Source organism: Arachis hypogaea, chromosome 5, assembly GCF_003086295.3.
Source record: "Arachis hypogaea cultivar Tifrunner chromosome 5, arahy.Tifrunner.gnm2.J5K5, whole genome shotgun sequence".
Classification (NCBI taxonomy): Eukaryota; Viridiplantae; Streptophyta; class Magnoliopsida; order Fabales; family Fabaceae; genus Arachis; species Arachis hypogaea.
Window position 1 is genome coordinate 107,669,130 of NC_092040.1, and position 21,928 is coordinate 107,691,057.

Genomic DNA, 21,928 nt, shown 5'->3' on the forward strand with positions numbered 1-21,928 from the left:
GAAGCTCCTGCCATGTCAATGTTCAAAGAAATCTGAAGGAAGTAGTTGATTTGGTACAAGGTACCTACCTGCAAAGGGGTTTTGATGCCTAAATTAAAAGATTTTAGAATCAAATAAAGGTTTTGAAAATTTGAGTGTAGAAGTATTAGATCATAACTTGGTAAGCTGATTACTTCTCTTTATATAATGGTTCAATTTGATAGAGGAGTCAGTAGCTTATGAGCTTATCCCCATCATTTTCCCAAGTCTTTAGGAGACTTTGGCGAAGAAGTAACCGTTTTAAATCATGCAAAGCTTTTTAAGATTGATCCTCTTGATCATAGGCTGTGTTTTTCCTGACAGATTGTTGGATTGGCTAGCTTAGGCCCAGGAAATGTTGGAAAGGTATTTATAAAATTAATAATGTTTAAACACAATAAAAGATTAGTCCAAATAATTTAATATTTATTAATTATTATTAGAATAATTATACAATTTTAGATGTAATGAATATGTAATTATAAATATTACGTATATAAAATTATAGATGTTATATTATATAAGATAATTTTAAATTGCCTTCCTATCTAATATTATTTTTATAAAATTTTGGAATGGGATTTTTGCTTTCATTTTTGGTACATGGATAAGTTGACACACACATCAAATAACAAAATAATTTTAGGGTCATATTTCAATAACCCAACTTTATTAGGAGTTATGAGGAGGAGATATGGGAGGTCCCAACTATCTTATCTGTTGATGAACCAGAAGTAAATAAGTAATGGCATGTTATTTGGGGCTGAAGTTGGTCCTGGAGTGTTGTTACAGCAATTATTTTGGATTGATAGTGTCCAATTGTAAAAATCTGTTGAGAAAATTTAAACAATTTTAATTATCACGTGTAAAGAGGGATGGGAATCAAGGAGCACATGCTTTAGTGTTTGGCCAAATTAGTTCTAACCCAACCAAATTTAACATGGTTAGGAAGAGGCACCAATAATATAACTCATTTGGCACTTTTTGATGTAACGTGTTCTTCATCTTAACAGAATTATCCGTTTCAAAAAATAAGATCAATGCTAGGGGCTAGCAACTTTTGTTATTGATAGCCAGCAAATAGTCATCAATAATGATTTAATAGTGTGTAATTGATGTGAGATTTCATCCAATGACTCACATTTCTCTATTGATTACATGCCGGCCAAAATTCAACAAAACTGCTGGTCTCCTAGACTTTTCCAAAAAATAATTATATTTATCATCATAAATATTTTAAATAAAAAAATTTTAAAATAAAAAAGTTGATAAAATAATATAATAATATTTTAATTATCTTTAAATTTATAACTTTTATTAAATATAAATTTTATTATCTTAATTTAAAAATAATTAAAATATTTCTTTATTAATTTTTCCGCGTTAAAGAAGTTTTATCCATTTTAACTTTTATTCCAAACTCAATATGGAAACTCAGGTGCAGTAGTTGATACCCGAGAGACTGTTAGATGATTTGACTGATTTGACTAAATTTTTATCTAACGGCTCTTCACATGAAATCGACTTCACTTGAATTTTCACAAAAAAAAATATTTGAAGAGATATTAAAAGTAAATAAAAAAGTAAAGAAGAGGAACACCAAAAAAAAAAGAAAAAGAAAAAGATACATGCTAAGGTGTCCACCACCATGAACATGATCACATTACATGACGTATCTTCAATATCCTTATTCAATATAATATCATCAACAATCAATATTATTGATCCGTTTCCAAGAAGTTATTAGAAACAGCAGACAGAGACAGATAAGAGTGGGGGAAAGAAAGCAAGGAAGAAAATGGCGATCTCAACACCAAGAAGAGAGCTCTTCATAGATGGAGAGTGGAAAGCCCCTCTCCTCAACAACCGAATTCCAATCATCAACCCTTCCACTGAACTCATCATAGGTTTCTTTCCCTATTCCATACACTCTTTCCTCCTTTTTTTTTTCTTTTACTGTTACCATTGCAGCATATGGTTCACAATATCAGTACTTTGGTTATTTACGAAATATTTAAGGAACTTTAAGATCAAGAATAAATTACAATTTTTTTACTAAAGTATCATTAATTAATAACAAATAAATATAGCTCCGATCCACGACGAATTAGTCTTTTGTCTGCCGGATTAGGAGATTATGTGAAAAATAAAAACAATATATATGATAAATTAAAAAAATATCACTTTTTGGATCAAACTCTAAATGAAAATGAGTAAAGTAAAAAGGTAAATATTCAATCATTCTTAAATTAAGACGGTAAAAGTCACAAACAATAAAAAATTATAAATTCAAAAGTAATTAATTTTTTATTTTATCACTTTACTCATGTTTTTGTTTATTATATATTATATCAATCATCACATATAGGCATAATGTAAGATAGCATCATCATAATAATCATTTGTATAACTTTTGTGGCAAATAATGCAAATTAAATTGTTATGGGGTGAATGGCGTTTCAGGGGATATCCCAGCAGCTACTAAGGAAGATGTGGAACTTGCGGTGGATGCTGCAAGAAGAGCACTGTCTCGGAACAAGGGAAGAGATTGGTCAACAGCTTCTGGCTCTCTTCGTGCTACATATCTTAGAGCCATTGCTGCAAAGGTTTTTAGTTTTCATTATTTTTGTTATTGAAAAATTTTGGGGTATGAACCAACGTAGTCTTCTGAAATTTAATATGAATCAATGTAGTCCATAAGATTTCAAAAATAAATTATGTTATTTTCTAAATTTTAGGAACTAAATTAATTCACCCCTAGAATTTTATATATCACCTAAACATTTTCTCAAAATTGTGTCTACTTTTTTTATTGTCTCAGTTAGATCTTACCAACCATGCCAAGGATGAGTCAATCTCTGGCTTTTTGGAAGCAAGGAAAACGTGCTAATTTTTAACATTTTTATTGCTAGAACTACTTAAGTTGTTGGATTAAAAACATAGTTAAAGTGGAAGACAGCAATAAGCGAATTACTTTATTGTGTTAATATTAAATTACTTATTATCACATTCTTTTTATGAGAGAATCTAACAAAGTAATAATTTCTTATTAATTGCTTAGCTAATTGATACAATAAGCAGAGCGTGGGGTGATGGTGAAGGGTAAGATTTGATGTGTGAGAATAAGAGAATTAATTCTTGTAATCTATGCATTTCATGAGAACTCACTTTTGTTTGTGACAGATAACGGAGAAAAAGGATGAGCTTGCAAAGCTTGAAGCTACTGATAATGGGAAACCGCTTGATGAAGCAGCAGCCGACATGGTAATATTTGACAAACTGGCAAACAAAACAATGATTGATGTGTTTTCAACTTTTTCAAATTTTACAGAGAGAAGTAATAAAATCACTATACCCATGAAATTAAAGGACAAGATGCTATAATAAAAATGCTATAGGGAAGTCCAATGCACAAGCATCTCGTGATAATGCAATAATTACATTAGTGTCTGACTCCATGGCTTGAATCCACGATCTTGAAATCATGAGAAGACAACTCAACCAATGTTCCAAGAAATGCTATAACATACTCACAAAATTTTATTCATTTGACAAATTTATCTAAAATATGGGTAATTTTGCGACTCACGTTCTTTTGTGATAATCAATTTCTACTTAAATTTGGTACTTCACTCATTTATTTCATTTTGTTGTCAGGAATTTTACTTTATATTTTTGTGTTGTAGGATGATGTTATTAGTTGTTTTAGCTACTATGCTGAACTTGCTGAAGGGTTGGATGCAAAGCAAAAGGCACATGTGTCTCTTCCTATGGAGAACTTCAAGAGTTATGTGATCAAGGAGCCAATTGGTGTTGTTGCGTTGATTACTCCATGGTATCCTTCATTTTAATTTCAAAAAATTGCTACATAAAGTTATATACAATTTTGTTGTTTCTCCAATATAAATTTTGTGAATATTAGTTTTTGGCTTTGGCTCATGAAACACGTGGAAAATTGGATACCCTGCCAATTCAGTTGTGAAATGATTTCGGACTTTCCAAAATCACTTTCAGTTTAATTGAATATGGTAAAAAAATATGCACCCTAATGCAAAACAATTGAGCACCTAGTGCTGTAAAATTAATCAGAAATTTGATCCTTGTTACAGTTTATTACATAGGTAATCATTTCATTTACAGCCTCAATTAGTCTATTAGTCACTTAACATTCATATCATTATAATTGAGTAGATATGAGATGCCAGAGTACACTAAGATTAAAATACACTTCTGTGATGGTTGTAATTCAGTTAGTGGCAGTTGTAACATGGAAACTAGTACTTGAAATTGCTATAGTAGCTTACTGAACAAGCTACTCTACCTCCTTTACAATAAATATATCGCAGTTTCACTTTCAGTTCTCTTGTAGTTTATTTTTCTCTCAATTGAATCCTAATAAATAGAAAATATTTAATTTTCAGCTTAATAGTCACTGTAGTCAATAATTTTTGTCATTTTAGTCTTCAAAACTTGGTTAAAATTAGTCCCTTAAACTCTTTTCCATCTTAAAATCGTTTGTGTGATAGTGACGTGGCATGCCACGCATCATCGCATCAGTGTGCCACGTGACACTTCAATGACTTATGCTGAAATATAAAGATTAAATTGAGCATTTATTCACTGGTAATTGATGTCATGAATGAAAAATGAAATGATGAGTTAAACTTTTTGTAACAGGAACTATCCGTTGCTAATGGCAGCATGGAAAGTTGGTGCTGCTCTGGCTGCTGGTTGTACTGCAGTATTGAAGCCATCTGAACTGGCATCTGTGTATGATCTCAATTCAATTCTCACAAATCACAACTATTACTAACTTGATTCTTTATTGGGCTTTCTTCTCATGTTGTATTATTATTTACGATTTTAGGACATGTTTGGAGTTGGCTGAAATATGCAAAGAAGTAGGTCTTCCAGCAGGGGTGTTAAACGTGATCACTGGATTAGGCACTGAAGCCGGGGCTCCTTTGGCTTCACATCCTGATGTAGACAAGGTGAGATTGAGTTTCAGTTATTACTTATTAGCTTACATTAGCAGCTAATGCAATTTTATGTGTGTTCAAGATCCGGTCTAGCCCAAAAATTTATATGTAGCTATAAAGTCAAGTTTAAGTTTGTATTATTAATCCTGCACAATATTTGGGTCTGATATGGGTCACAATTTGGATAGGCTTGTCTTAGTCCAAAATTATATATTTCTTTCAAAAGTATATTCTATTGAATAAATAATTTTTGGTATTAGTATTGTATAACATATTTTAGTTTTAATTTTATATCTGATTTTAAAATGTCTAAACTTATATATATTGATTTAATATCAAACTAATATGGTCCAATTCAAATTGGTTTGGAAGTGTTCACCTAGCATATCCAAGAACTTGTACCATAGTGCATGCTTTTTGTTGATGACATCATCGTTTTGGGAGAATCAAGAGAAGATTTTATTTAGAAACTAGATTTGTGGGGAGAAGCTTTAGAAGTGTATGGTTTGTACAAAAACTGTATTAAGACATAATATATGGAATGAAAGGTCGCAGGAGGAGGGGAAACACTAACATAGAAGTAAAAATTGGAGAAAACATCCTACCACAAGTAAAGAGATTTAAGTATCTTTGGTGTATTATAATGGATGGTGGAGAAATCAAGAATGGTGCAAAACATGGGATTCAAGTAAACTGGTTAAAGTGGCGGATTGCTTCTGGTTTTATATGTGACAAAAAAGTACATTTATTACATAAGAGTAAATTTTGTCATACTACTATTAGACCAGCTATGTTATATGGAACAAAGTGTTTGGCAAACAAAAGGTGAGCTTAAAAATAAGTTTAGTGTGGCAGACACAAGGATACTTAGATGAATGAGCTGTCAAACACGCACATAATAAGGAACGAGGATATAAGAGGAAAGTTGGAGTAGTTCTTATTGTTGTAAAAATTGTAGAATCTCATTTCAAGTAGTTTGGATATGTGGAGAGAAGATTGGCAAAGCATCTAGTTTGAAAGGTGGATCAGATGGAAAATAGATAGGTGGCGAAATGTAGAGCAAAACCCAAGAAGATCATATACAAGGTGGTAAAAAAAGATCTGTGTAAACGATCTCATTATAAACATGATAGATGATAGAGTATAATGACGTCATTGCACTAGCTTGGTGCAGGTCTAGCCCGACCCTGCCCATGTAGAGCCCTTATATATCATGCAAATTTAGTTGAGTTTGTAAAGGTACTATGTTTTGAATGATATTTTTTATTTGTTGCAACAGATTTCCTTTACCGGAAGTTCTGCAACTGGAAGCAAAATTATGCAAGCTGCAGCTCTGCAAGTCAAGGTATTTCTAAGAAGCAATAGTTCTACCTATTCAGATATGTAAAGAAGAATGCAAAATGCACACCCCAGAAGAGATTGGAAACCTTTTTTTCAAATTTATTTTTCCAAGTTCATGTGATATAGATTTATGATTTCTTGGCAGCCTGTTTCACTAGAGCTTGGTGGAAAAAGTCCAATTATTGTTTTTGACGATGTTGACATTGATAAGGGTAAGTGACTTCTCAAGTATAGTTGATTTGTTACTCCCTGCATTTAAATACATTGATATGAACATCTTTTGTCATTGTAGAGTCATGAGAAAATCTTACATGATTAAAACATACTATCATATACAATTTGATATTTAATTTATTAATCACTTGTATTGTCCATGATTTCATTTAAATAGTTGCTGAATGGACCATGCTGGGCTGTTTCTTTACCAATGGTCAGATATGTAGTGCAACATCTCGGCTTATTGTCCATGTAAGTTTTTTCAAATATAGAACTATTCATGTATTTTTACCCAACAGTTTAAACTTTTAGAATAAATGGTTTTACAAAAAGCTTAATTCATAAATTTTACTCCATTTTCATGGAGTAGTTGTAGTTTTGGTTTTGCTTCATAAATGGGAGGATGGGAATGTTGATACTTACTAGATTCTTGTAGAATTTTGTCTTCTAACATTATAGGAATTGTGTTTACCTTTTTTTTTTCTTTTTTTGAATTTCTTAAAACAGACACTTTGATTGTTTCAGGAAAATATAGCAACAAAGTTTTTGAACAGGCTTGTGGAATGGGCTAAAAATATCAAAGTTTCAGATCCCTTGGAAGATGGTTGCAAATTAGGCGCCATTGTTAGCGAAGCTCAGGTATGTTATGTTAGGCGCCTCCTGTTCTTATTTTAATAAGGAAGGAAAATATTTATTGTCATATTCTCCATTTTCATTTGTTTTTAGGTGATGGTTCCTCTTTGGTTCTATTACACTGCTTATGTTTGGCTCTTACTTGGCTTGTTAAATTTCTTATGAATTCTATTGTCTAACATCAGTGTTTAAACAACTTCGAGAAACAAAACTTTCAATTTCTCACTACAGATATGATACATGATAGTGCTCGATAGCGTTATTTGATCCATATAGCCGACCCCATTTAGCGGGGTAAGACTTTGTTGTTGTTGTTGTTGTGATTGAGTTTGAAGTAGCATGTAGAAAAATTAAGGGAGGAGAAAAAACTGAAAATGAATTAAGTTTTAATATATAGGAGAAAAGAATTTTCAGATATTTATCTTTGACAATTGTTTGTGTAGCTCCTATGGTTCAGATTTCTTTCTAGACTTGTAACCTGAAAACAATTTAAATAATTTAAGCATTTATTAGGAATTTGGATCCTCTAAATTTTGATCTGTATGATTGATTCAGTATCAAAAAGTTCTCAAGTTTATTTCAACTGCTAAGAGTGAGGGTGCAACAATTTTGACCGGAGGGTCTCGCCCCGAGGTATGATATTACCTTCCGATGCTTGCAATTGGGAATGTCTTTGAAGAATTTCCTGTCTCTGAATTATTGATGGCATTTGCAGAATTTAAAGAAGGGTTACTTTGTTGAACCAACCATTATAACTGATGTGAGTACCTCAATGCAAATTTGGAGAGAGGAAGTTTTTGGACCTGTGCTCTGTGCCAAAACATTTAGCAGTGAGGAAGAAGCCATTGAACTAGCAAATGATACCCAGTGAGTTCATGACCATTATTTGATTTTCTGCAATCTTATTATGATTTATTAAGATTGTGTTTGGGTGAGTGTGATTTTTAATTTGCTGAAAATCACTTAGGGTCAAATTGAATTACTTTGTTCTTTGACAGCTATGGCTTAGGGTCAGCTGTGATGTCAAATGATCCAGAAAGATGTGAGCGGATATCCAAGGTAAGAATGTTCTTAGATTACCATAATATCATATTTACAAAACAAAATAATCCGATTCCAATAGTTGAAAATAGTATACAACTTTATGTTTTTCTTTTTTTAAACAATTTTTTCTTTTTCTGCAGGCTGTTCAGGCTGGAATTGTATGGATCAATTGTTCTCAACCAACTTTCATTCAAGCCCCATGGGGTGGCATTAAACGTAGTGGGTTCGGTCGCGAATTAGGAGAATGGTATGCTCTTAATTTTTTCAGTAATGCTAGGGAGACAAAAATTAAAGTTACTTTTTTAATTTAACATCAATAATATATAACATCTATAATTATATGTTTGTTCTAAAATAACACAATTATTCTAGTGGTATGAATGAACACTAAATAAGATAATTTTGGAATATTTGGGCTCTTTTTTATTATTTTCCAAACATTATTGTAATTTTTATGGGTGTCTTAGGCGTTTGAGTTATTGCCGGAGTTAAGAAGACGAAAAGAAAAGTATTAAAGAATAAAATGGACTCTACTTTATACATGAAGTCATTCTCTATATTCCTTTATTTTCTATTTAAAATCTCAACTTACAAATACACTTCATTTCAACTACTGCATAAGTAAATTTGAATGTCCTTTTTAATATATATCAAAGTAAGAGGCTTGTCTTGCTCTAATCGGACCTAAGAATTTTTAGTGACTAATAATTGTTTAAGTACAGATGCGGTACTTCAGAAGTATTTGGATTTTATTGAAAAATTGATTTGATTCATTCACATTGCACATAATTTTCAAATAATCTATTTTGACCGTTTTATCATTTGAGAATGTGGATCTGATTTTCTGTTTTCATTTTTTATACTTTCTTTTTTTTGTTAGGGGACTTGATAATTTCCTGAGTGTGAAGCAAGTTACAAAGTATATTTCTGATGAACAGTGGGGCTGGTATAAGTGTCCTTCAAAGATGTAATACCATGTAAATTGGTGATATAAAATTCAAGTTCTAGATCTTTTCATGGAATAAGGTGTGGCCCATTCAAAGTTGTGATTATGATGTAATAATAATATACGTATATTTATAATGTTTTATGGGCTTGCTGACTGTGATATTGTTTTCTTTATTTGACTTATAGTTAAGTACTGGGTTTGGAATACTCTTTGGTACATGAATAATGAGCATATGAAAAAGTACCAATAAAGTTTTTTTTAGGATAACAAATGTGAATAAGTTAGTTTAAACTAAGATTTTTTTTATCTTAATTATAAAGATTAATTTGAAGGTAGTGTGTTCATATCTGTTATTTTTAAAATTTTTATTAATATTTTTTTTAAAGACTAACATATTAGAAGTATCAAAGTTTGAGAGATGGGATTAGAATCAGGTTTTCTTGTTTTTGTGGAACACAATAAATGTGGTGTAAATGTGGTCTTGGTGGCATGATTCCTTACTTGAGACTCAATTGCTGCTTACCAAACTTGGGCTACCCTACTCCACGGAGTCAACGGCTCCGATCAACTAGTCATACCGTCACAGTTACCGCACCTCTACTTTTTGATTCATGTGGTTCCCTCTTACGTGCTATGAAGCATGGATTCGCTCATGATGTCGACATATCTGTGTCAGAAGCGAATCCGACACGCGGTCAATACGTCAAACAAGCGTATTGGCGATGTGTCTTTTTGAGTCCGAATAAGTTCGACCCGATTCAGATGTTCATGAGACGAATCTTTCTGTTGGGCTGCAAATCTGTAATTGATTGTGATTTTATAGTCCGATTAACCGGTTTTTCCTTTTTAATTTTAAAATATTTTAAAATAAAAACAAATCAGAATTTAAATTTAAAAATAAAATAATTAATAAATCAAAACCTAAATCTACTTACAGTTTGTCTTTGGTGACTTACTTACTCACTAGCTTAGCCATTTTTGGTTCTCTGTATTATATTCAAGAAGAAGAAGAATAGAAGATACAGAGGATGATGGACTTGAAACTGTGGTGTTTGTGGAAGATGGATTTGGAGGAAAAGAAATTGATACATTTTCTATTAACGAGATGGCAAGAGTAGATTAAAGTTTTTTATGTTTTTAATAATTGCATAATTTTAAGACTTTTTTATGCAACTATATTTACTCTTATATTTACAATATGATATTTTATTAATTTAATATATTATTTAAATTTTAATTCACAACGTATCCTAAACATGTCGTATTTAATTTTTTATAAAAAAAAAACGTGTCCGCATATCCGTATCGAAGAAAGAATTTTCTAATTCTTGAAGGACCAGAGTAATTTATAAAATTTTAAAAAATTTGATAGCTCATTTTTAATATGGTAATACATATTAATCTTCCATTTAAGGTTGATGTCCAATTAGCATCAACATGATCATGTCTACATAAGTTAGTCACCAGCCCCATACAAATATTAAGCCACCTTTTTTAGAAGACCTCCATAGTAACTCAGAGAAATATCAACAAAACCAGTTGGGACCAAAACAAATAGTTATCGGACATCCCTTTATGTTACTACAAATTTCAACATGATGTTCAAAAACTTTCAGACGACACAATTCCACTATCTATAGAATACACCGACAATTTTTTATTCACTATTCTTATTTTATGTTATTTTGTTTGTTGAATTCTTTGGCTTTTTATATTAATTTTTCTTATTTTATTGAGTTCCTCCTAATTAAATTCGATTATTTCAATGTCCAAAAATACAAATTTAAAACTCAAAATTAAATCAACAACTGTACTATCCATATTCAAAAGTCTAGAAACACTAAATAATAAAAATTAGAGCGATAAATTTCAAGAGCACATAAGTTAAATGCATATCACCATTCCATTTATTATTTAGACCAATTCCACTACTACTATTAAGAGTATTTAAATATTTAAAAAATATTTGAATACCTAAAAAATATATTATTGACATAAAAATAAAGCACTTCGAATACTTCAATAAAAAGTTCAAAAATTTTTTATTGTGTAAAGGTTATAGTAACAATATATTTATTATTAAATTAATAAATTTTATTTAATTTTTGATATTTTATCCTTAAATCATAAAACATGTAAAAATTTTAAAAATTTAAAAATTTTGTGACAAGTTAAAATATTAAAAATAAATTAAAATTATTATATTTGTAATACATATATATCGACTAAAGTATATGTTATTTAATTTCTATAAGACGAAAATATACATTATAAAAATGGAATTTTCTTTGTGTTTAAACTTAGTGAAGTACTCTAATTTTCTCACTGGATCGTTGTCGGGGCATAACACCCTTAGCATCCTCCCTGGTAAAAGTTATTGCATGCAAGTCGAGTATTTCAGTTTCCTCCCCAATCTGATAAACCTCTTTTAGATGTCTTTTATGAGAGAATTTTATAATTTTTCCTCCTATAAATCCTCCAGCAATCATATGGATATGCCTCTCAGGAGTTCGTTGTGGTCGGTCTTCATCTCTCTTTCTTCTGCTACTATCGTCCAATCTTCTCACCAGATATTTATCCAATCGACCATCTCTAGCTAACTTTTCAATCACATTTTTTATGACGTAACAATCGTTGGTAGAGTGGCCGTTGATTTTGTGGTATTCGCAGCCTGATCGATTTCTCCCTTTCTTACTTTTGATGGGCTTGGGAGGTGGTATCTTTTTAGAGTGGCAGATCTTTGTAGACATCAACTAGTGAGACTCGCAGAGGAGTGTAAATGTGATATCTTCTAGGCTTGTTTGAGTTATTCCCTTCTTTTTTTCTTAGTCTCATTCTCTTTCTCTTGTGGCTGGTATTGGATTTTATTCTGGTCCAACCCAACAAGAGTCAGAGATCCATTAAGCGAAATTGTGTCCCGTCGTACGATGAGACGCCTATCACGTGCCCGATCTCCTCTAAGGAGATCTTGACAGCTGGTGGAATCTTATGAAGAACTAGGCCCTAGCAGAAGGAGGGCCCACCCAAACGAATAGCGATAAAGAAAAGAGACTTATCCCTCTTCCCAGATACGTCATCATTACCCTAACTTAAGCATCAGAGTGTCCTTGCAGGTGGCTCCACCCATCAACCAACTAACGACCTGCTAGCGGTGCTCCTCCCTTCAAATTGCGTGTTCAGGTCCTGATCCTTACCTCGACATCTCATCACCAACTGACACAATGAACTAACAAACAATGACGCCATCTGTGGAAATCTGACACACAAAGAATGAAAGCTTTTCTTCACCCAAAGGATGAGCTAGGAGAGGGCACGAGCAGCGAACGACAGGGGGTTGCCTCATGAGTAGGCTGAGCACAGGGACCTCTCGAAGGCAGCAGCCTACCCCCTTTGACTAGGATCACTCCCATGACCAATCCCCAAGAAGGCGTCCCTTCGGGAGAACAGACAGTGACAATTCCTGGATCATGCAAGAGCTTAGACACATGGTCCAAAACTGACAGAGAGAGAGAGACACAGAGAGAGAGAGTTGGCCCCGAGGCTAGCTGAGATGCTCGTTCGTGTGCAGAGGCATGACGCAAAGAAGGCCGAAAAAGCAGCAGGGTACGGGGGAGAAGGACGACGGGTGTGACTAGACTGAAGGTCGCACCCAGTTCCATCACTCCTGAGATAAGTTGAGAAGCCGGGAAAGAAGGGAGGAGAAGAAGAAGAAACGTCAAGACCTCATCGTGATCGGCGCCACCTCTTTCCACTCTTCTATCCTCACAGTTCGGTTGCCCACGAACTTCGATAAGCCAACGAACATGAGACATGATGGTATCAAAGACCTACAGGAGCACATTACGACCTTCGAGGCCAAGATGAATGGAAAGGGCATGGGAGACGCGGTCAAATGCCGGGTGTTCCCTGTAACCCTGGCTGGGCTAGCAATCCGTTGGTTCAACTCCCTCCCACAAGGCACCATAACTACTTTCTCAGACATCTCTCAGAAGTTCCTAGCCCAATTCACCACTCATAATTCCAAGACAAAACATCTGATCAATCTCTTAGGGATAACACAATGCGTCGTTACCCTACGAGGAAGTACTTGGACCGTTTCAACGACAAATACTTGGAAATTGATGCTCTCACAGACTCTGTGACCAGCTTGTACCTGATGAATGACCTAGTGAATGAGGACTTTTGGAAGCACCTAACCACCAATCCCATTTGGACAATGCAGGAGATCCAATGTGTGGCGAGAGAATACATAAATGACGATGAAGTCAGCCAGCTGGTGGCCACCAATAAACGGTAGCTAGCCGCCTAGCCTTCCCACTAGGCCGCCAACCAAGATAAACCACAGGATGTCCTAAAGGAGATGAAAACTGGAAGAACGTTAAAACCCCTCCCCCAGATAGGGAAGTTCACGAACTACACACCCCTAACCACCCCAATAGTTGAGGTTTTCGATCAGATCGCAGATATAGACATTTTTCCTAAACTGAGGTAGTTGAAAGATAAGATAGGGGAAATAAGAGCCTCTATTGCAATTACCACAAGGGCTTCGGACACAAGATGCAAGACTGCTTCGACCTAAAAGACACGTTAGAGCAGGCCTTCCGGGAAGGCAAGTTGAGCGAGTTCTCTCAGTTCATCCGAGAACCAAGGAGAAAAGAAAGGGAGTGGTCTGAAGAAGATCAAGGTCGGGTTGTCAAGCCCAAACAAAGTGCTTCGGAGAACCCGGACACAGGTCCCACGGTAGTAGTGAATGTTGTGGTTGGAAGAAGCACCCTACCAAAAATTGAAGTTTGCGTCAAAGAAGGACGCTAAGGTGCTTGCCATTATGACTGAGGGGAGACTTTTCCCCCAGAGAACTTCCCAAAATATCATTCAGTCCTAGGGACTAGTGGTGTGACGGCTTACCCGAGGTCCCTCCAATGGTGGTGACTGCAAGAGTCGGGACAAGCCTGGTCAAGCGAATTCTAGTAGACACAGGGGCTGACTCGAATATTATGTTCTGAAATGTGTTTGATGCCCTGGGGCTGAAAGAAAGCAACCTCAAGGACTACCTCCACGGGGTCGTACCTCCACAGGGTTGTGGGGCTAGGCGATAACTGCATTAAGCCAAATGACGGGTGAAGAATCATCAATGACTTGCTGGCGGTCATTTGCACCAAATTTCTAATAATGAAGTTTGTGACGGATAACGGGTCGGTCGGGACGATTCGGGGAGACCTACAAACGGCCATCGCTTGTGATCACGCTAGTCTGTCCTTACAAAGAATTGTCAAGGATGTAGCCAGCATTTTTTTGGCAAATTTGGACACAAGGATAAACGAGCATCCTAAGCCGGAACCTCAAGGCGACTTGGAAAAATTCCAAGTAGGTGGGCAGAGGACAAGTTCACATTTGTGATCTGTAATCTACCTTATGACTAAAAGGACCCTTAGTTGAGTTCGTCCGAGCTAATAGAGACCTCTTCGCTTGGACCCCTGCCGATATGCCGGGTATAGACCCAGAGTTTATCCCACCACTTGGCAATTAAGCAAAATATGTGTGTCAACGGAAAGAGCAAACGAGGTAGCCAAGCAGACGGCTAGCTTGTTGGAAGTCGATGTTTTTAGAGAACTAGACTGCTACACATGGCTGTCAAATGTTGTTCTCATGAAGAAGCCAAATGAAAAATGGAAGATGTGCGTGGATTACTCGAACCTTAACAAGGCCTGCCCAATAGACTCGTTTTTCCTCCCCAATATAGACGCACTGGTGGACGCGGCAATAGGATACAAGTTCCTGACTTTCATAGACGCCTACTCGGGATACAACCAGATCCTAATGCGCCGACCTGATGAGGAATAGACAACGTTCATACCACCATGGGGATATATTGTTACAGAGTCATGCCGTTTGCCTTAAAAAATGCGGGGGCGACCTACCAAAAACTACTGAACAAGGTCTTCAAGGATCATAAAGGGAAGTCGGTGGAGGTTTATGTTGATGACATACTTGTCAAGATGCCGGTGCCGGAGTCTCTAGTGGCCAACTTGTAGGTCATCTTTGACTCCCTCCGAAGACACAATATAAGGCTAAACCCCCTGAAATGCGCTTTTGGCATGGAAGCGGAGAAGTTCCTAGGGTTTATGATCATCACCCAAAAGGGGGTAGAAGCCAACCTAAACAAATGTGAAGCCGTGCTTTGCATGGCGAGACCCAAGTGTGTAAAGGACATACAAAGGTTAGCAGGAAGGTTGACGACTCTTTCCTGTTTTCTTGGCACCTCAATAGCCTTCGAGTGGGCCTGATTTGCAAAGAGGCTTTTAACCACTTCAAAAGAATATTGTCGGAGCCTCTGGTACTCAGAAAGCCGAAGGAAGGCAAGCCCTTATACCTGTACCTCGCGGTAACGACAGAGGCCTTAACTGCCACTTTAGTGCGTAAGGAGGGTAAACAACAGCAACCTGTGTACTTCATAAGCAAGGTGCTTCAAGGGACGAAACTAAGGTATACAATGCTAGAAAAGGTGGCTTTTCACCCTACTGATTTCTTCCCGGAGGCTAAGGTAATATTTTCAGGCGCATCTGATCACGGTAAGAATTGACTATGCCATCAAGCAGATCCTGCAGAAGCTCGATCTAGCAGAGCGGATGATGACCTGGGCAATAGAGCTATCCCAGTACGATATTAGTACGAGCCTCATCACGCCATTAAAGCCCAAGCAATGGTCGACTTCCTAGCAGAAGTAGTCGGGGCCCTTTGATAAACCCCAATTTTATGGTTTATCTTGTGTTGAATTTAGTAGATTTTGTCAAATTTTCTCACATTTATTCAATGAAATAGCATGGTTTTGTTAATTTCTCCTAGTTGTGCTTTATGGTTGAAAACATGCTTTTTAGGCTTTTAATTAGTTAAATTTAATCCACTTTGATTCCACTCGATACCTTGATATGTTTGTTAGTGATTTTAGGTTTAAGAGGTAAGGATTGGATCAAAGAAGTGAAGAAAAAGCATGCAAGATGGAGTTTTCATGAAGAAATGAAGATTTGGTGAATTCATGGCAATGCGTACGCGTGACCCACGCGTACGCGTGACAAGCATCACGTGACTTCATTAAAGAAAACGTGACTGGCAATTTCTGAGCTGCATCAGGCCCAAATTCACCCATTTCTGAAGCTATTAGAGGCCAAAATCAAGAAGGATGAAGGGGGGAGCAATTAGTGTAGTGTAGAACCATGTCTTAGGATAATTTTCTAGAGAGAGAAACTCCCTCTTTTCTCTAGAATTAGGATTCTTAGGTTAATTTTCTCTTTAATTTCAAATTTTATTTCTTGTTTTAGTGTAGTTCTCTTTAAATTTTTGTGCTCTAGTAGTTTAATTCTCTTGTTTCCTCTTGTTAGTTCTCTTTTGAGCTACTCTTTGGTTTTGAACGCTTTTGTCACTTTTAATTTTATTTAATGCAATTTGATATTTTATGTTCTTTCTTGCTTGTTTGAGTTATTATTGTTATCTTCTTGTATTTGGTAGTAGTAGATTTTATTATTCTTGCAATTTAATATGTTTTTTCTTTTATGCACACCAAGTATTTGATAAAATGCTTGGCTTAGGTTTAGAGTAGATTTTGTGCATTCTTGGCTTGGAAAGAGAAGTTAGGAAATCTTGAGTCCTTGATACCTAATTTAGATTGGTGATCTAGAGTGATTAGTTAATCTTGCTTCCATTAATATTACTTATGGATTGGGATCAACTAGGCTTATTTGACTTTCTCCCGATGTTGGAGATAACGAAATAGGATTAGTTCTTGATAATTATTGTGTATGATTAATGACTTGGATAGAAAACCTCAATTATCAATCCTTTATATGAATGTCTTTCTTTAGTATTTGTTATCTTTAGTTGTTACTTTACTTTATTGTCATTTAAATTTCTTGTCATTTAATTTCTTGCCCCTTTCAATCATCAACCCACTTGATTTCATAACCAATAATTGAGCACTCAATTGTAATTTCTAGGGAGAACGACACGGGAGCAATACTCTCGGTTATTTTTATTGGATTGAACTTGTGACAATCAAAATTAAACTTTGATTGAGGGTTGTTTGTCAACTTGGATCTATACTTCAACGGAATTATTTTGTGAAAAATTCTAAACCGACGGTAACCTTACATCACCCTCCCAAGGTCCCGAACACACGGTGGAAGCTCCACATTGATGGTGCATCCAACCAAGCGTTTAGTGGAGCAGGAATAATATTAGAGAACTCAGAGGGAGTGACCTATGAGCAATCTATCAAGTTCAGGTTCCCGATCTCGAATAACCAACAAGAGTATGAAACCACGATCGGGGGCTTAACAATAGCAAAAGAAGTTGGCATGACAAGACTCAAGATCAATAGTGACTCCCAGGTTGTAACGGCACAAGTGAACGAACGTACTAAGCTCGCATCCTGCTGTTGCAGAAGTACCTAGAAAAGACCAAACAGTTGTGTAGGAGTTTCGACGAGGTGGTTGTGCAACACTTTCCCAGGAAAAGGAATGCTAGAGCGGACCTGCTACCAAAACTGGCCAGCACAAAACTGGCACAGAAAATTGTTCTTTCATTCAAGGCGTGGTGAAAGATTCATCGATAGCTTTATGCTTCACCCAGGACAATCACCGGGAGCTCCTCTCCTGGATTGACCTAATCCAATGATTCCTTGAAAAGGGAAGCCTACCCGAGAAGACGAAAGAACCAAGCTCGTGAGAAGAGAGGCCACCAAGTATATGGTAGTGCAAGGCCAACTATACAGGAGAGGGCTTAATCAGCCTTTGCTGAAATGTTTGCGACCTGGACAGACGGAATACATCTTGAAGGAGGTACACGAGGGATGCTGTGGGCATCACATCGGCAAAAAATCCTTAGCTCAGAAGCTTGTTAGAGTTAGATACTATTGGCCCACAATGATGACTGATGCTAGTGAGTATGTGAAAAAATGTACCAAGTGCAAAGACAACGTGAACTTTCACAAGGCACTAGCAGAAGAGGTGAGCTCCATCATGGCCTCCCGACCTTTCTCCTAATGGAAAATTGACATATTAGGACCGTTTCTGATGGCCCTTGGGCAAGTCAAGTACCTAATTGTGGCCATCGACTATTATACGAAGTGGGTGGAGGCAGAGCCACTAGCAAGTATTTCATCGGCAAATTGCTGTAAATTTTTGTGGAGGCAAGTGATCACCAGGTTTGGAATCTCTGAAGCCGCGATATCGGACAATGGGGCGCAGTTCTTCGATAATAAATTTGGAGAGTTCCTAGCAGGTCTTGGTATCAAGCAATGATTCTCCTTTGTAGAACACTTCCAGAGTAACGGGCAGGTGGAGGCGACGAACAAGGTCATCCTAAAAGGGTTGAAGAAGCGCCTGGAGTAGAAGAAAGGTTTGTGGGCAGACGAGCTAGCGTTAGTCCTATGGTCCTATAGAACGACACCACAGTTCTCCGCTGGGAAAATGCCCTTCCGTCTTACCTATGGGGTAGATGTCATTATTCCGGTCGAGATGGGAAAACCCAGTCTGAGTCTCCTTTTAGAGGGAGCTGACGAGGCGATCGAAAAGGACTTAGTAGACGGAACAAGGGCAATGGCCCACTTGTGGGAAGCGGCATTGAAGCAGACGATACCGTTGCGTTACAATCACAAAGTGGGTTTTAGGAGATTTGAATAAGGAGACCTAGTCTTACGGCATAATGGCATCGGGCCACCGGCGCTAATGGAAGAAAACTTATCTCCCAATTAGGAAAGCCCCTATAGGGTGAAAGTAGTACAAGGGAAAGGTGCATACAAACTAGATCGGCTAGATGGGAAGGAGCTCCCAAGAACTTGGAATGCAATGAACCCAAGGACATTCTACTTGTAAGGGGTAATGCTTTTCACGCCTCAACAATCTCCTGAGCATGATTTGGTTATACCTATACCTTGTTATTTTTCGTCCTTATTTTTTCATCCTCATTTTCTTACTTTTGATTTGCCTATGGCTTGTTTTATCTTTACTTTTATCACACAATCTTGTACTATTGTAGTTTATAAAAAGAAGGGATACTCTTTTCCATTTCCGTCAGTACAAAACAGCGACATGGGGTTTGACGAGGCCCATTTCTTAAAATTCATTTTTTCTTTTGAGGAAATTATTTCTAATTTATGACTATGGCTTCCCAAGGACTGTTCCCAGGGACTGATCAACCCGGGAGGCCCCTATGCGAGAAAAACATATATCAAAATACGAGTAAACGGCCAAATTAGCATGAACATCACACAACTAAACTGCCAAACTAGTTTAAAACATGAAAAATGAGTACAAGTTCAAAGTTTACAAATCACAAGTTCAAAGGTCTACTAAAAGGGAAATAAGTCAGCCCAACAACACAAAAGCAACTACAGAGTTCAATTATAGCAAAGAGAAATAGTTGACTACGGGAGCAGAGGCAGCTAATTCCTCAGCATATCCACAATCTTGCCATCTTGGATAATTTTGAAAGCTCCAATAGCATAAGTGTCGAAACTGGGAGCAAGCAGAAGCACTTGGGCTTTCATCGCCTCCTTGGTAGCGGACATGGAATCTCGGGCATCTTTATGATCTCGTTGTTCTTCTTCCGCATATTGGTGGCCTCAAGATGAGCAGAATCCATTGACTTCAGGGCTTTGAATAGTTCTTTCTTAATCTCTTTCACCCAATTTTCTGCCGGCTTTGAACGGCCTTGATATCTCGGTTAGACAGACGCTGGATCTCCTCCTCGGCCTCCTTCAGCTGCTTCTCGGCACCTGCTATCTTGGTCCCCATAGTTTTTTCCTCAGCCTTCAACTTAGAAATTTCATGCTGAGTTATCCTATACTTCCCCTCCAGCATCTGGCATTAGGCCAAAACCAGCTCCACCTTCCTCATGATGGCAGCATATTGGAAAAGGCTCCAATATGTCCACTTGGCCTGCATCGCCAGGTCTTCATCAAACTTTCGGTACCCGACAGTAGTTGGGAGTCAATAAAGGTGCCTACGTCAAAGTGATTTTCCATCACAGAGAGAAGTTGACCTGGATTGGACCCAACCTTCTTTTTCTTTAGATTGGGAATCACGAGTATATCATCCTCCTCCACCCGAGCACCCAAAGAGTGCTCAACCGCAGCACCCTTTCTCTGGTCAACATCACCGGTAACACTATATCCAAGTTGGGGATTAGGTTGAGGCTGAGGTTGGACTTCCGGCCCCTCAGGCTGGGGGATCTCTGCCTAAGGGTCAGGAGAGTCAGAGGCGTCGTCGTCTCCGTTAGGGAAGAAACGGGTCATCAGGCGACTAAGAGTTGTGTTCCTAGTTGCCATCTCAATTGCAAGAAAAAATTCAATTAAGTCACTAAGTCGTCAATAAAATAGAAGCAAGCAAAAATGGGAAAGCGATAGTAGAATCAAACATCCTAGGCTTACCAACACAATCTCGGCCGTCGTCCCAGTTACTCATCAAAAGATGAAGATTAAGGGGGTTAGAGCCAAACACGACCAGCAGAACGTCGACTTTCTGCTGGTTCTCCCGACCTATGCCCTCATAGATCACTTTGATCAAATAATTGGAGCCAGCACCAAAACACCAGTAAGTCGGGATATGCCTTTCTACCTCAAGGGTAAGCCAAAAGGGATGACAACCTCGAGCTGGTCTCACCTTGAAAAAAGTCTCTTTGAAACCGTGGAAAGAGTCCTCGAAGAAGCCAAAGATCCTTTCGATTTTGCACAGCTCGGAAGGAAAGATACCCCCCTTTTGTGTTTACCCTCCCGGGAGGAATTTTTAAGTAGAAAGAAGGAAAAAAAGATCTTTACAGTAACTAAGAGCTCTAAATACTTACAGACCATCTCGAAGCACTGGATAGCAACCCAGCTGTTCAGATGAAATTGAGAAGGAACAACATCACACTGATTTAAGAGGGCTAGGATAAAAGGAGAAAAGGGAAATTGAACACCCAGAACAGTAAACATGGGCTTGTACACGCACATCCAGTCAGGAATGCGGGAGGCATCGAAATTAAGTTGACAGATGCGTTCTTGGGGACCTGGAACCAAAAGCTCGTAGTTCCCTTCCTTGGGACCGTCTCACATATTGCCCCTGTCTCGCAAAGCTCTTATAGTTTCTCGGTGGTCACCCTAGAGGAAGTGCTCGTCACATTGGATGTACACCAGACGTAACGGTTCACAGGCGTAGGAGGAGGGGGAGCCATTTTGTGAGGTCATCGCCATACCTATAGTGGGGGAACCACTTAAGTTAATTGTAAGGTTGAAGGCATATCCTAATGCAAAACTAAGTTATCCTACACTAAACCACCCTAGCATAATCTACAAAAAGGACATGTATGGCACCCCTCTAAGAACTACCTCACAAATGCCAGATTAAGAAACAATAGCAATAAAAAAAAGCAGAGCAACAAATGGCAGAGAATAAACAAAATAGAACAAAAGATGATCACTTACTAGTATTTGCGATATAGGAGGGCACTGGAAGCAGGTAATGGCGAGCAAGCACAGAGGAGGAATAGAGTGAGTGGCGGTTGCAATTATGGAAAAGGAAGGGAAGAACAGAAATGGCAATGAAAAGCAAAAGTGGTAACTGTAACCATAGAAGAAGAAGCGTGAAAGGTCAAGGGCAAATTGACCTTTCCGTGTGCTTTCAAATCGCACTTAAAGTGCATTTAATGCCCCTAGCGCAATAATCGAAGCGACGCCTTCAAGAAGGGGTTGGGCCAACCCCACGCGCAAGGAAAGAAC

The 21,928-nt window shown here is 37.2% G+C and overlaps 1 protein-coding gene across 1 annotated transcript; it reads left to right on the top strand.

The window, feature by feature from the left end:
- Positions 1-1,606: 1,606 nt before the first annotated feature.
- On the top strand, positions 1,607-9,451 carry LOC112802574 (aminoaldehyde dehydrogenase 1, peroxisomal). The gene is made up of 15 exons (XM_025845839.3): positions 1,607-1,925; positions 2,482-2,624; positions 3,202-3,282; positions 3,705-3,853; positions 4,696-4,788; positions 4,886-5,009; positions 6,277-6,342; positions 6,484-6,550; positions 6,730-6,806; positions 7,080-7,193; positions 7,743-7,820; positions 7,903-8,054; positions 8,186-8,246; positions 8,372-8,478; positions 9,112-9,451. Exons 1-15 carry the CDS (start codon positions 1,817-1,819, stop codon positions 9,200-9,202), a joined length of 1,512 nt encoding a protein of 503 aa, XP_025701624.1. The 5' UTR covers positions 1,607-1,816; the 3' UTR covers positions 9,203-9,451.
- The last annotated feature ends 12,477 nt before the right edge of the window (positions 9,452-21,928 follow it).

Excerpts from the sequence above, each read along its gene's own strand:
- LOC112802574 (XM_025845839.3), top strand. The coding sequence starts at position 1,817 with ATGGCGATCTCAACACCAAGAAGAGAGCTCTTCATAGATGGAGAGTGG. Across the intron at positions 5,010-6,276 it reads CACATCCTGATGTAGACAAG|ATTTCCTTTACCGGAAGTTC; the intron begins GTGAGATTGAGT and ends TTGTTGCAACAG. Across the intron at positions 7,821-7,902 it reads CCGGAGGGTCTCGCCCCGAG|AATTTAAAGAAGGGTTACTT; the intron begins GTATGATATTAC and ends TGGCATTTGCAG.